We start from the raw sequence: 15,720 nt of genomic DNA, 5'->3' as shown, positions 1-15,720 counted from the left end.
GAAGGAGTTCTTCTCCACTTCTCATCAGGACTTTCATGGTCTCTGTATCGGCGTTCTGGCCGTCAGATGTCGCCTGGTTCTTCTGGTCTGAGAGCTTTTCTTGCTGTGCCTCATACCATGCGACTTTCTCGTCCAGCTGCTGCTTGTGTTTTAGCTCTGCAGCTTTCATCGTCTCCTCCAGAGCGCTGTATCTTTGCTCCCAGACTGACACACACTCAGAGAGTTCATCTCCTTTCTTCATCCGCAGTTTGGTGGTCTCTGTGTCCAACTGCAGAGGACCATTGCTGTTCTGACTGTGGGATGTCCCCTGGTTGCTCTGGTCTGAGAGCAGTTCCTTCTCTACAACATGCTTGGCCAGAATAATGTCCACCTGCTGCTTGTGTTGGCACTCTGCAGCTTCCAGGTTCTTCTTCAGACGTGAGATTTCTGCCTCACAGTTGTAGATGTATTCATTTTGCCTTTCACGCTGTTGGTCAAGCCCTGAGTCCTTGTACCTCAGCACCTCCTCAAGACGTTTGTTCTTCTCTTTTTCAAAGCGCATCCTGTGGCTAAAGCTCACTCTCTCCTGCTGAAATGCGCCACGGAACTCATTCAGCCCGTAGATCTGTCCATCTCTGCAGTGGATCTGGCTGTAAGCTCGATCAGCTACTGCTCCAAGGTCAATTGTCCTTGAGTTTCCCCTAGGTGGCCCCCTGTGGTTCTGGGGGTTTCTTCTATCCATGGCATCCATTTTGTGCGTTTGGAAAATGATCTGTTTGTCTTTAGAAAGACGAGTTGAGTCAGCACCCTAAAGGTTGTCCGATAGCTGCTTACCCTAACACTGTGGAGTGAAGAGTGATTTCAGCTGAGAAATCCTTGCCTTTGCAATCTATCAGTGACATCATCAACTGGCTTTGATCTCAAGTTCCGGAACTCAGTAACATCATCATTACATCACAAACTGGAGATGAAAGAAAGCCTTTGATGTTATGAAGATGTAGTTTGGTTTAAATGGTGTTGCCATGGAAACAGAACCTCGCCATAAAGCACGATGTTGCTGCGAGTCAAAAGTTCACGGTCCAAACGGCACCAACCGTCCCACGATAGTTGACGGACCGGCCCTGGACGCCTCTATGTCAAAACTTGGCAACTTAACTCAAACGGTCAAACCAGACTTCAGAAGACCGTTAACGGTTCGGCCCTCAACTCGTCTTTGATAACGAGGCAGCCCTCAAGACATCTGAGCCAGTTGAGAGGCGTCCCCTTATGCCCTTGGCGTGGAAACAGATCCCCCGCCATGAAACTCGGTGTTGCTGTAACTCCTATGTGCTTCGTCCGCTCAGCCTGAAACCTCACACGTTTCTCGACGGTCCACTCCTGAAGACATCTACGTGACACATTGACTTACAGACAACAAGTTTGGACGTACTATTCTAGAAGTTGCTGGCATAAAATATCCTACCTTTTAGTTAATAAAAGAGAAAAATCATCGTCAGACAATGCCGAGATTACATTCAGGCTCTCAAGACAAACTATCTATCTGAAATTCAACTCAAAAACACAGAAACCAGACTGGTTTTAGTCCTCAAGTCTCTCTGACAGATCCTGCGTTCCCTCGACTGTCTCAGAGATTAGCGGTGTGTTAGCAGGGCCCAAAAGCCTGCAGAGTTCATGCCCCCCCTCACATCCCCCAGACCCTCAGAGGCAGGGAGGACACTCATGATGCGATGGAGAGATAATGAGGATGGTTAGAGTTTAATCTCTGCGAGGATCATCTGAACGTTTTATCTGAGAGAGAGTTGGGTCCGTCAGATAAAACGATCCTTAATGTGTGTGTGTGTGTGTGTGTGTGTGTGTGTGTGTGTGTGTGTGTGTGTGTGTGTGTGTGTGTGTGTGTGTGTGTGTGAGATGATCCCAACCATCTGTGATTCCATCGAGGCAAACCATGCTCCGAGGCAACGTCCATGCAGCTCTGTTTCCGAGCCGTGCCGTGCACACATGCTGCAGAGCGTATGTGAAGAGTGTGTGTGTGTGTGTGTGTGTGTGTGTGTGTGTGTGTGTGTTTTGTATTTCCCTGATGATTGTTTTCATTCTCTCCGCCTCACACCTTCCCGCTACCTGTGTGTGATTTCTGGATCTACTTGCAGTCAATATTTGCCCGGGGACTTTGTTTTTAATAAGCTGTTGATCAAACAGACACACACACACACACACACACACACACACACACACAAACACACACACACACACACACACACTGCTGCCTTTACAGACCAAGAGTTGCTAAGGCAACCGCAGTTTGCCACCTTTTTTATTTTTTAATTCAAGATTATCTATTTACTTTACATCACAACAGCTCGAGCCGCTGGATCAGTTAATACTAAAGATTTTGCTTTCAATTTATTTTTTACACTTGTGAGCAAGGGTGTGTGTGTGTGTGGTGCGTGCGTGCGTGCGTGCGTGCGCGTGTGTGTGTGTGCGTACTGAACATAAGTAGAAGTTGAAGGACTTTCTGTTCAACTCAAAACTTCTCCACTTCACTTCAACGGGAAATATTTGACTTTATTAATCTGACAGCTTCAGTTATTTAGTAAAGTCTGACTTTTAGAAACAAAACTTATCAAGAATTCTTAGGTAGAATTAAGGAGGCAACATTCAATTTAAATTCCTGAAACAATACGAGGCTTGACTGAAAGTTAACTTGCAGAAATGTTGCTCGGTGTTAGAGTTCATTTACACAGTATTATTAGTATGTTTACTTAAGAAAAGGCTGGTTCCACAACTAGTGTGTGTGTGTGTGTGTGTGTGTGTGTGTGTGTGTGTGTGTGTGTGTGTGTGTGTGTGTGTGTGTGTGTGTGTGTGTTTGTGCATGCGTGCGTGTGCGTGTGTGTGCGTGTGCTGAGGTGTTGCAGGTTGCAGGATGCATGGTGGGGGGGGGCCGAGCAGAGGACGGTGCTCACCATAGACTCCGCCTGTGCTCCAATCTGGGAGGCTCCTGAGAGCTGCCAATCAATCAACATTTAATAAAAGCTCTGCTGCTCCAGCCAGGTCAAAGGTCAAAGGTCAAAGGTGGAGAGGGTCGGCGGCGGCGCTAACAGATCTGTCTGCGAGGAACCGTGTCGAGAGGCAGCTCTAAACCTCTCTGTGGCTTCACAGGTGGTGGGGATGGATCCATAGCACAGTCCCTCTGGACCGCAAAAAGTCCAGAAGGTGTCCTGTACTGTTGTTGTTGTTGTTGTTGTTGTTGTTGTTGTTGTTGTATAGGGGAACTTTTTCTATGAGGTATTACAGCCGTTATGGGTTTTAAAAAAGAGTTAAGTGGTTGGAAAAGTTAGAAAAGAATGTGGATGTTCTTTGCGATGAAAACGGCAGAAAAGTCGAAATAATCTCGGTGTTTTTTTCTCGTAAATATGTTATTGTCTTAAATTTATGACTTTATGATCTTTGTTTGTTTAAAAATAACGGCAAAGAAAATCTGAAAAATGCTCAACATTTTTTATCCCAGCATTTCTCTTTCTTTCTGTCACATGACTTTATACCGTCGTTAGTCATTTTCTAAAAACCAAAAGTTCATTAGAATTAATTTGGATATTTATTGCAATTAAAATTTCAAATTTAGAGAAAAGTATTTAAAAAGCTTGATGTCATTTCAATCTTAGTGATTCTTCTTTTTGTCACAAAGTAATATCTTTTAAATATTGCAATATTCAATTGTTTTAAATGATAGGTATATTTAAACACACTCTAGCAGGAACGGGGAAAAACTTTGATATAAAAACAGGAATTGTACATTTATTGAAATCAATTTGGATATTATTTGAGATTAAATTGCCAATATAACCTCAAATCTGTGACTTCAAAAATACGTCTACTCTTTTTTATTGCAAATGTAAAAGTTTAGTTAACTTTAGAATTTCAGAATAAGCTTTTTTTGGGAGCAATATCTCAAACCACCACCAAACAATACACAACAGTGTTTAACTGAGCAGCTGGAGAGACAGCAGTAAAACAATGCACATTATGCGGAAACAGGAATCTGCAGACTCACCATCGAGGGCAGAAGGTCCTGAATTCTTATTCTCCTCGGCCAGCATCACCTCCTCTGCAGAGAAACAAGGGAAACCAGACTCAGAAATGAGCAGCAGAAACAGAAACACATGGCAGGGAGGAGTGTGTGTGTGTGTGTGTGTGTGTGTGTGTGTGTGTGTGTGTGTGTGTTTTAATTTGATCACTGCTCTACAGGGGAGTTTCAGAAAGCCATGATCAGTGCTGCCGTCATGTAACGCACCGTAACCTACCATACTGTGTGGTAAGTACCGTGCCGTAACGCACCGTGTCGGAACGTAACGTACGCAGCTTGTCGTGTCACATCCTATGTATTGCATTGTAATGTAGAACATGTATTTATTTATTATGTAATATTTGAACATTTTGTAAAACGCTTTCTCTAAAACGTGTTGGTCCTGCCAATAAAACTGAATCAGAATTCAAATGGTATTTTCTGGTTTGTGTCTCTGTTGAGGAAGAACAACAGCTGACAGAAAACGGGGATCCTCAAAGACTCATCGGTTCTGCTGAAAGGATTAGTGCCGAGTGAAATATAGATTTGTCTGTTCTCATCTCGAGTTAGATCTGAACCTGCTCTGTCGATCCAGGCCCGGTACCCGTTCAGCTCCCTCTCGATCTGCTGCTGCCGCCTCAGCTTCATGAACGCCCGCCGGTTCTCCACCCGCTCCCTCTCCTTAGCAAACTCCCTGCAGAACAAAATGAGAACACAGAGTCGGTTAGAGGAGAGACTGGTCTTAGGATATGCTTTCATTATGGTTCATTATAACCACAAGAGGAGGTGAGGAGAAAGGAAGAGGCTGACGAGAGGAGAAGGAGAGGCTGAGGAGAGGAGGAAAGGGACAGTAGAACAGAGGAGGTAAGACATTAAATTAAAGGAAAGGAAAGGAGAGACAAGACGAGAGGAGACAAAATGAGGGGGAATAAAAGAAGAGGAGATGAGTCCGGACGAGAGGAGAGTAAACGAGACGAGAGGATTGGATAGGAGACCAGATGAGACGAAAGGAAAGGAAGGCAAATGAGAGGAGAGGAGCAGGGAGGAGATGAGAGGAAAATGGACAAGAGGAAAGGAAAGGAAAGAAGACGGGATAACGAAGAGACAAGAGGAGGGGAAAGGAAGGAGGAGTTGATGAAAGGAGACTAGAGGAAAGGAGAGTAAAAAATGTCAAATGTATAATATAAGCAAAGGAAAGAAAAGGAGAGGAGAGGAGAGGAGACAAGAGGAGAGGAGAGGAGACAAGAGGAGAGGAGGAAAAGGTAAAGATGAGAGGAGAGGAGGAAAAGGTAAAGATGAGAGGAGAGGAGACAAGAGGAGAGGAGGAAAAGGTAAGCCGAGAGGAGAGGAGAGGAGAGGAGAGGAGAGGAGAGGAGAGGAGAGGAGAGGAGGAAAAGGTAAAGCCGAGAGGAGAGGAGAGAAGGAGGAAGAGGTAAGCAGGAGAGCAGAGACGAAGCAGATCTCCTCTCTGAGCGGATAATGAAGATGTGGATCCACATTAACCTTTCTGTTGCACTGATTAACTCTACAGACGGAGCAGTAATGAAACAGCAGTTCATTCTGACAGCAGATACTTCACTCCTCCAGCGCTCACAGGACAACCCCGAGACTCGCTCTGTCTTTTCTATGTACCATTTCATCTTTGTTCACTCTGTTGGATATGATTCCTCTCCTAATCATCTTCCCAAATATCAAGGGGAGCAGATATTCTGAAACTATGCGTAACATGAAGGATACCACCAGGTCAGCAGCTCTCTGAAAGTGTCTGTCCTTCAGCAGAGTTTACAGGTGTGAGATCAGTACCTCAGGAACATCAGGACTCTCTTAGTGAGGCAGTTCTGAAACTTGCTGGGAAATTCCCTTTGTAAATTAAGATAAAATAAGTGAAACTGATCAAAGGCGGTCCGTTTTTAAAGATGGACTGCAGCTGTAGTTGGAAGTAGTGACATTAAACTTAAGGAGAAAGGAAAGGAGAGGTTTGGTTTTTAAAGTCCCTTTATTGCACCATAGCAAAAGAGACAACAGCTCACCATCACATCTTCATTCAAGAGCAACAAAAACCACACAAAAACAAAAAAATAAAATACAAGCAAACCTGTCAACCAGACACAGAACCTGTTTCTCCAATCAGAAACTTACATTCAGCTCTCCGTCCCCCCCCACAGAGCACAAAACCCCCCCAACAGCCCATACATGACCGAAACCATGCACATTGTCCATCATCCGATAATACGCATGTTCCACCCTCAGTCTGGCCTTCAGCAGACCCTTCAGGACCAGCACTGGCTCCACACTGCCAACACTCTGGGCCTGGTTCCTGCGAGTCAGCCAGATGGCCAACTTAGCAACGCCAGATACAAAGTTCACCAATGAGTGTACATCCTTCTTTTTTGCACAGTACTTCGGGCCAAAAATAAACAAATCAAAAGCAAAAATCTCCCCTAGACCCCGAAACCACCTTTCTAACAGCTCAAACAGAGCAGACAAACGAGGACACTGAATAAATAAGTGTTCAAGGGTCTCGTTCTGAGAACAGAAGATGCACTCCTCCCCCAACTCTGGATCCAGGTGCGCTCTGTATCTGTTCGTAGCTATTGCTCCATGTACAATCCTCCACTGGAGGTCTGCTGTCCGTTTTTCAACGGGCAGCTTGTACAGAGACCGCCAGCTGCCCTTCGGGGAAACATCTGGACCAAAAAAACCAGTCCACCTCGACTCCTTCATCCCTGCCAAAGAGCGCAGGCTCAGAACCTTGCAGCAGATCTGATATATTGCCTTCTTCCCTGCGTCCTGTAACTTCTCCAGGTGCGGGGTTGTGAGCGACAGCAGCTGACCACCTCCCTCCTGCCACTCCCCCACAACTGGGGTGACAGACAGAGAGGGGAAACTATACTCCTCCCCTTCGGTCCACTGGTCACACACATTGTGGTCTTGTGCAAAAACCCTCAGGGGTTGTGGCAGGGCAGCACAGACTTCCTCCACCACTCTGTTGATGACCCTGATGGAGGTGATGTTGCTTCTCTGTCTCAAGATATCCACCGATGTTGCCGTCATCTTCATCAGATGGCCCAGTTTGGTGCAGCCAGCCTCTCTAAAATAGGCTCGCAGGCTGGCAGACTGCAGTGTTTGAGTCTGTATAAGAGTATTAAAAAACAAAGGTTCCTCAAACAGCCACATGCCCGGAGTCTCATTTTTGGTACGTGTGGCCTTAAAAATCTGCCATGCCTGTAATACCGAACTATAAAAAGGTGTCAGTCCAGTTAAGTCCACATCCTCAGATTTTAAAAGGAAAAGCTGTTTGTCGTAGCCCAATCGCCCGGCTCTCTTCAGCAGCAAACGAGCTGTATCAAACCAGCTTGGGCCACAATTGTACAGCAGTCTTTGTGCAGTCTGGAGTCTAAAAGAGGCTATTTTTGCCTGGATATTGATGAGTCCCTGCCCCCCTTCAGCCACAGGCAGGTAGAGTGCTGCTGCTCGGATCCAGTGCCGGCCAGACCAGAAGAAGTCCAGGATGACTCGCTGAATGTCCTCCATCAGGCCTCTCGGTGGTGTCAGAGCAATAAGTCTATGCCAAAGAGTCGAGGCGACCAAGTTATTTGCAACCAAAACTCTTCCCCTATATGACAACTGGGGTAGCAACCATTTCCATTTAGACAACCGAGCGCACACTTTCTCCTTAACTCCCTCCCAGTTCTTGTTCTGAAACCCCTCAGTGCCCAAAAATACTCCCAACACCTTCAGGCCCTCCTTCCCCCACTCAAGACCTCCAGGCAGACTGGGCACTGTCTGATCTCTCCACTGTCCCACCAACAAAGCCTCACTCTTTGCCCAGTTCACCCGAGCAGATGAGGCCTTTTCGTACAGGGACAGGGTATCCTGCAAACATTTAATATCCCCCTGGCTGGAGACAAAAATATTAACATCATCTGCGTAAGCAGAAACGGTAAGTGGACGATCAAGATCAGAGGACCCAGGCAGTGAGAGACCACTGAGCCGACCTCTCAACATGCACAGCAAGGGCTCAATAGCTAGGGTATATAGTTGACCGGAGAGAGGACAACCCTGTCTTATCCCCCGCTGCACAGGGATTGGCCGACTCAGCCCTGCCCCCATTTTCACCATACATTGAGCACCATTATACAATAAACCAATCCAGGCCAGAAAACCATCACCAATGCCAAAAGCCCTGAGTGCAGAAAATAAATAACAGTGATCCACCCTATCAAAGGCTTTCTCCTGGTCCAAAGCAACAATACCAAAATTCACATTCTGGGATCTGCACACATCAATAACATCACGAATTAGGAAAATGTTGTCCATAATTTTCCTGTCAGGAACACAATAGCTTTGGTCTGTCTGTACAAGTATTCCCAGGATGTCCTTGAGTCTGTTCGATAAGGCTCTGGAAAGCACCTTATAGTCCGTGCAGAGGAGAGCAACCGGCCTCCAGTTTTTAAGTAAGGCCAGGTCTCCTTTCTTGGGAAGCAGGGAAAGCACAGCTCGCTGACAGGAGACAGGAAGAGATCCTGTTCTAAAACACTCCAATAAAACACTGTGCAAATCAGGTCCAAGAGTATTCCAGAACCGCTGGTAAAAGTCAGTGGAGAGACCATCAATTCCCGGTGCCCGTCCTGATGCCATCTGATTAACAGCGACTGTCAACTCCTCCAGGGTCAGCTCAGAGTCCAGAGCAGCTTTCTCACCCGGGATGAGCTGAGGAAGCCCCTCCAGGAGCTCCTCGCGGCACTCCATGCCGCACTGTTCTGCCCCAAAGAGGTCAGCGTAGAAACTCACTGCATGGGTCCTCATCTCCCCCGGACTGGTGGTCACTCTGCCTCCAGGAAGCTTAAGGCAGGTCATCTGTTTCCTCTGTGCCACCGATCTCTCCAGATTAAAAAAGAAAGAGCTTGGGCCATCCATGTCCTTTAGCTGGAGGAAACGAGACCTAACAAGAGCTCCCTTTACTCTCTCCTGCAGGAATAAGCTCAACTCCAATCTCTTCTCCTGCAGCAGATGACCCGTGGTGGGATCCGAATGTCTATGTAACCCCTCTTCAATGTTCCTAATACTTATTTCAAGCTCCTGAACTGCTGCCTTTATATTAGCAGTCGAGTGGGAGGTATACTGCTGGCAAAAAACGCGAATTTGGGCCTTCCCAACTTCCCACCACAGCTTCAAAGAAACAAAATCCGCTTTCCTGGTTTTCCACTGCTGCCAAAAACGCTCAAAACTTTGACAGAAAGTACGGTCCTGCAGAAGTCTGTTGTTAAAAGACCAGTAGGACTTAACCCTTTCGCCTGGTGAAAGGATCAAATCTATACTGACAAAGTGGTGATCAGTGAAACCAACTGGACTTATATTGCTGTGGACTAATCTGGAGCTGAGACTTTTGGAGATGTAAATCCTATCCAGTCTAGCTGCACTCACTCTGCCATTGCCGACCCTCACCCATGTGTATTGTCTGGTTAGTGGATGTTTGACCCTCCATGTGTCTAACAGATCCAGGTGTGTGATGATGCTGTGAAGGCTCTGAGATGACTGTGGGTGAGGTTCTTCACTTGTCCTGTCTACAGTGAAGTCTAGCGTGCAGTTGAAATCCCCACCAATGATAAATTGATCCTGATGGTACTTTCTTACCTCGTTTTTTAGCAGGGTGAAAAAAACCACTCTATCTGTGCCTTGATTTGGAGCATATATGTTTACAAAGCAGACCACAGAGCCCTCTATTTCTGCCCTTACAATCAACAGCCTGCCCTTCACCACTTCAGTAGATGATAGTACAGTTACATCGACATTTTTCCTAAGCAGAACAGCTACCCCTGCACTAAGGTTGGTGCCATGGCTAAAGGTGCACGAACCATCCCACCATAAACCCCAATCTGTCTCGTCTGCTGGATTAGTATGTGTCTCTTGCAAAAACAACACATCAACCCTTTTTTGAGTAGCGACTTCAGAAATTAATGCCCTTTTTTGTCTGTCTCTCCCACCATTGATGTTCAAAGATCCTATCTTGAGGCTCCCCATAGAGGTCAGAGAAAAAGAAACGGATAAGATGAACAAAACAGAAAACAATTGAAAAGAGAAACCCACCGTGTGATACATGATCATTTTACTTTTTAATCTTTTTAGCAGTTTTGCCTTTTTTTGCTTTCCTCAAAGTTGTGATATGCCATTGAGGCGAAAACGTTTCTTCTCATCCAAGAGGTCAAAACCGACCAGTCTTTGCAGAACGCCAACAGATCTGATAAACTTTTCAGTATCACCGAAGTAGTCATTTAATCTAACAGACTTTTTAAATGTTACATCCAGAAATTGATTTATTTCCTGTAAAGAATAGAGATCTGTGTTCCTGATCGAAGTTTCACCTATGGATACTGTATCTGACTCAGAGTCATACTCCATGTCCTCTCCTTCACAGGATGCCTGACTATTTAACATACCCTGTTCTTCATTGGTGTTTACAGTGGGATCTGTGCCTACAAAACTTGTGGAAGCTGCTTCAGTGCCTGCAGACTGTGAACTGCTCAGGTTCTCTGCAGTCACAGAAGCCTGTTGCTTGTCAGGCCGACTCTGTTCCTCCCTATCCAAGTGATCCTCCTCAGAAAGTGAACCAGTGGCACCGGCTTCCACACCCTCCGCACCGGGATCCGCATCCGCGCCCGCGGCGCCAGCACCGGACCCGCCAGCAGCGGACCCAGCACCGGACCCGCCGGCCGCAGACCCAGCACCGGACCCGCCAGCCGCGGACCCAGCACCGGACCCGCCGGCCGCGGGCCCCGCCGCGGACCCAACTCCGGAGCCGCCAGCCGCGGACCCGACCGCGGACTCAGCGGAGCCGCCCGCCGCGTCAGCGGAGTGAGCCGCCCCCTGCTGTCTATGCGGACACGTAAAGCGTTTGTGTCCCACATCTCCACACTCAAAACACTTGAACTGTCCCGAGCTGGCGTACACCATATAGAACCCGTCACCGTGCTTCACTCTGAACGACACGTCCAGTGTTTGTGTCGGCGAGTCCAAGAACATGAACACCTGCCGCCTCAGGGACAGTACGTGCTTCAGTTTGGGATCCTTACATCCCAAACTCACCGTTTTAAATCCACTGGCAAACTTGCCAAACCTACGGAGCTCGCTCTCTAACAACTCGTTCGGTATGAACGGCGGAACACCGGACACGGTGATCCGCGTGGAGGGAACTGACAGCGGGGAGACCTGCACGAATAAGTCCCTGATAAACACTCCGCTCTCTACCAGCTGATACACACGGGGCTCCTCGTTCAGGAACACAACCACTGCTTTGTTCATTCTAGACGCAAACGATAACTTATCATGACCTACCTGCTCACCGACAGCCAACAGAACCTCCTCCACAGTAACGCTACTATCCGGCGGGACTATCCTTACTCCCTGCCGGATAGACGGAGGCGGCGTCTCGGGGGACGCCATTCCTCCCGAAAACTACCTGACACAACCACTGATCGCTCGGCCAACACAGTAAAAATATTAATAAAGCTTACCTGACCATGCACATAGAACAGACGGAGAAACCCGGGAAAACCCGAAAAAAAGGACAGAAACCAATTCAAAACTCTGCGCCACTCACCCCACCACCGCTCGCTCACACTCACACTCACACCGGAAACGGAAAGGGGAGGAGGGAAGACCAGAGGAGATGAGTCCGGACGAGAGGACAGGAAACGAGATGCGAAGAAAGGAAAGACGAGGAGACGAGAGGATTGGAAAGGAGACGAGATGAGAAGAAAGGAAAGGAAAGCAAAAGAGAGGAGACAAGCCGGGACGAGGTGAGAGGAAACAAGACAAGAAGAAAGGAAAGAAGAGGAGATGATGAGGAGATGAGAGGAGAGGAAAGGAAGGAGGAAGATGTAAAGACAAGAGGAGAGGATAGAAGAAAGAGGAAAGGAGGATGAGGTAAAGAAGAGAGGAGAGGAGAGGAGAGGAAAGGAAGGAGGAAGATGTAAAGACAAGAGGAGAGGATAGAAGAAAGAGGAAAGGAGGACGAGAGGAGAGGAGAGGAGAGGAGAGGAGAGGAGAGGAGAGGAGAGGAGAGGAGAGGAGAGGAGAGGAGAGGAGAGGTGGAAGAGGAAAGGAGGACGACGTAAAGACAAGAGGAGAGGAGGAACAGGTAAAGATGAGTGGAGAAGAGAGGTGAGGAGGAAGAGGAAAAGACAAAAGGAGAAGGAGGTAAAGGCAAGAGGAGAGTAAAGACGAGAAGACGAGAGAGGAAAAGAGACGAGAGGAGAAGAAATGAAAGGAAAGGAAAGCAAATGAGATGATGAGGAGACGAGAGGAGAGGAAAGGAAGGAGGAGGTGACGAAAGGAGATGAAAGGAAGGAAAGTACAGGTGGCTAAAACATTGGTGATTTGAAGATATAAAACGTACCCCGAGAGGACCCCCAGCACCAGGTTGAGGACGAAGAAGGAGCCGATGATGATGAGAGGGATGAAGTAAATCCAGTTCCAGTTGGGGCCCAGAGCGTCGTCGGTCTGAAACAAAACCAATGAATCCACTGATGCAAAACAGGAGTTCATCTTACATTTCAAATATGTCTTCTGTGCAAAGCTCCTTCAGACTGTAGACGACATAACACAATCACTGGCAGGTAATGCAGCTCCATCCGTCTGAATAACAACTGAATGAGCCGGCCGTGTGTGTGTGTGTGTGTGTGTGTGTGTGTGTGTGTCCTCTCCTCCCACTCTCACCTGGACATTTTGACTGGTTTCGTTATAAACATGATTCAGTATTTCTCTTTCCTAAAATCAACACACGTCCTCAAGCCTCTACTCTCTGAATAAGAGTCCTTGAATTGTACTTTTAACGTGTAATAAATCTAGTATGTTGTATGTTTGAAGCGGGTTGTTTCTGTTCTATTGTTGTGTGTGTGTGTGTGTGTGTGTGTGTGTGTGTGTGTCTCACGTTGTAGAGCACGGTGGTCCAGCCCTCCATGGTGATGCACTGGAAGACGGTGAGCACGGCAAACAGGATGTTGTCGAACTGCGTGATGCCGTCGTTGGGACCGATCCACGTGTCGCTGCAGGAGTATTTATCCGGACAGCGACGCACGCCACACGGGACCTCGTACTCCGAGGAGTCCACCGTCTCGTTTTCTGAACGGGGAGGAGCACAGAGAGAGAATAAAACACGTGTAGGAAGAATCTGAATAGTTTAAAGACCTCCTAAAGGAGGTTTTCTGCACATGTTCTCTCTGTGGGACGACTAAAGGTATTCTGAAAGCAGTTGAAGCACAAGGTGAATAGAGCCATATTTAATGAGCGCGTGAGTACCCAGAATGCCATGCTGCGGCGTGCAGGTGTAGTGCAGCTTGCCACTGTAGAACTCCAGGCCGATGATGGCGAACATGAGGATGGCGAAGAAGAGCAGCAGGCCGATCTGCAGCAGGGGAACCATCGCCTTCATGATGGACTTCAGGACGATCTGCAGACCTGGGACACGCAGAGGTACACACTGATGGAGCAGGCGTCTCTCAAAGTGTGGATGATATGGCAGTGTGGTGATGTGTGGGACTCACTGGGGATGCCGGATACCAGTTTGAGGGGTCGCAGCACTCGCACGGCCCTCAGAGTCCTCAGGTCCACGGAGATGTTCATGTGGGCTCCCGCTGCAGCCAGGATCCTGAGCAGGGAGTCAGATAGACATGCTGTTGCTCTTCGCTCTCATTTTACATTCAGTTTGTCTCTTAACTTAACAGATGGAATAAAAGACTGAGGAGGAAAGGTCTGTGTGTGTGTGTGTGGTGTGTGTGTGTGTGTGTGTGTGTGTGTGTGTGTGTGTGTGTGTGTGTGTGTGTGTGTGTGTGGGTTCAAATCCAGGTCCAACACGACAACAAAGACCAACTGTCACTGCATGCACATGAATGCCACAGTTAGGGCTGCATATTATGGAGAGAAATTACTCATTGCAATTCAGATCGGATTAGACTTCCTTAATTGATCCGGTTTGGGAAACTTCAACAAGTTCACAATCTGCTGCTATTAAAAAGTAGACTCACACACACACACACACACACACACACACACACACACACACACATACACATACACAAATTCATCCCACACAGTGCTGCAGGATGGCTGCAGTGTGAGGACGTGATGATGCGCAGCAGCAGAGAGACGAACAGCGGGGATGGTTTTGGGCTCGTGGCTGTTTCTGTGTGTGGGAGGACGGCTGTGACAACTGCTATTTAAGAGAGGAGCAAATAAAGGAGCTTCTGCAAGGAGAGGCCTGCAGAGACACGGAGCTGGAGGAAAAACCTAAGCATGGACACACACACGCACGCACGCACGCACACACACACACGTCGCAAACTCAGTGGTGGACGAAGTATTTGAGGTCTTTATTTTAAGAAAAAGCAGTAATATCACTTTGTAGTACCAAAGTGATATTACTGCCAAGTGGGCCGTCGTATAGCTCAGTGGGTAGAGCAGGCGGCCATATACTGGGGTTTGACCCAAAAGGAGAGGACTCTTTAAAGTAGAGACACTACATACTGACATACACCTGAACATCAGCAGGAGAGGACTCTTTAAAGTAGAGACTCTACATACTGATATACACCTGAACATCAGCAGGAGAGGACTCTTTAAAGTAGAGACACTACATACTGACATACACCTGAACATCAGCAGGAGAGGACTCTTTAAAGTAGAGACACTACATACTGACATACACCTGAACATCAGCAGGAGAGGACTCTTTAAAGTAGAGACTCTACATACTGATATACACCTGAACATCAGCAGAGACTAAGTAGAGCTACATACTGATATACACCTGAACATCAGCAGGAGAGGACTCTTTAAAGTAGAGACTCTACATACTGATATACACCTGAACATCAGCAGGAGAGGACTCTTTAAAGTAGAGACTCTACATACTGATATACACCTGAACATCAGCAGGAGAGGACTCTTTAAAGTAGAGACTCTACATACTGATATACACCTGAACATCAGCAGGAGAGGACTCTTTAAAGTAGAGACGCTACATACTGATATACACCTGAACATCAGCAGGAGAGGACTCTTTAAAGTAGAGAGGCTACATACTGATATACACCTGAACATCAGCAGGAGAGGACTCTTTAAAGTAGAGACACTACATACTGATATACACCTGAACATCAGCAGGAGAGGACTCTTTAAAGTAGAGACTCTACATACTGATATACACCTGAACATCAGCAGGAGAGGACTCTTTAAAGTAGAGACGCTACATACTGATATACACCTGCACATCAGCAGGAGAGGACTCTTTAAAGTAGAGACTCTACATACTGATATACACCTGAACATCAGCAGGAGAGGACTCTTTAAAGTAGAGACTCTACATACTGATATACACCTGAACATCAGCAGGAGAGGACTCTTTAAAGTAGAGACTCTACATACTGATATACACCTGAACATCAGCAGGAGAGGACTCTTTAAAGTAGAGACACTACATACTGATATACACCTGAACATCAGCAGGAGAGGACTCTTTAAAGTAGAGACTCTACATACTGATATACACCTGAACATCAGCAGGAGAGGACTCTTTAATTCAGTTTGATCAAGAAGAAAACACAACCATTAAACATATAGAAGTTCTTTTAAGTTCATGGCAGGTGGATTATGTGAAAGGAGTCATTATTGATGCTTTAAAT

The 15,720-nt window shown here is 46.9% G+C and overlaps 1 protein-coding gene across 1 annotated transcript in view; it reads right to left on the bottom strand.

The window, feature by feature from the left end:
* LOC134869148 (voltage-dependent R-type calcium channel subunit alpha-1E) overlaps positions 1 to 15,720 on the bottom strand; it is a 118,818-nt gene that overhangs the window by 57,228 nt on the left and 45,870 nt on the right. Inside the window, exons 6-12 of the mRNA XM_063890596.1 lie at positions 13,585 to 13,688; positions 13,340 to 13,498; positions 12,972 to 13,162; positions 12,438 to 12,541; positions 4,618 to 4,733; positions 4,028 to 4,081; positions 2,940 to 2,981 (exon numbers count right to left, since the gene is read on the bottom strand). Coding sequence (XP_063746666.1) covers positions 2,940 to 2,981; positions 4,028 to 4,081; positions 4,618 to 4,733; positions 12,438 to 12,541; positions 12,972 to 13,162; positions 13,340 to 13,498; positions 13,585 to 13,688 — 770 coding nt within the window. The remainder of the gene's footprint in view (positions 1 to 2,939; positions 2,982 to 4,027; positions 4,082 to 4,617; positions 4,734 to 12,437; positions 12,542 to 12,971; positions 13,163 to 13,339; positions 13,499 to 13,584; positions 13,689 to 15,720) is intronic.

Source organism: Eleginops maclovinus, chromosome 9, assembly GCF_036324505.1.
Source record: "Eleginops maclovinus isolate JMC-PN-2008 ecotype Puerto Natales chromosome 9, JC_Emac_rtc_rv5, whole genome shotgun sequence".
NCBI lineage: Eukaryota > Metazoa > Chordata > Actinopteri > Perciformes > Eleginopidae > Eleginops > Eleginops maclovinus.
Note: the sequence above shows the minus strand (reverse complement) of the source record. Positions and strands in the feature narration are given on the sequence as shown.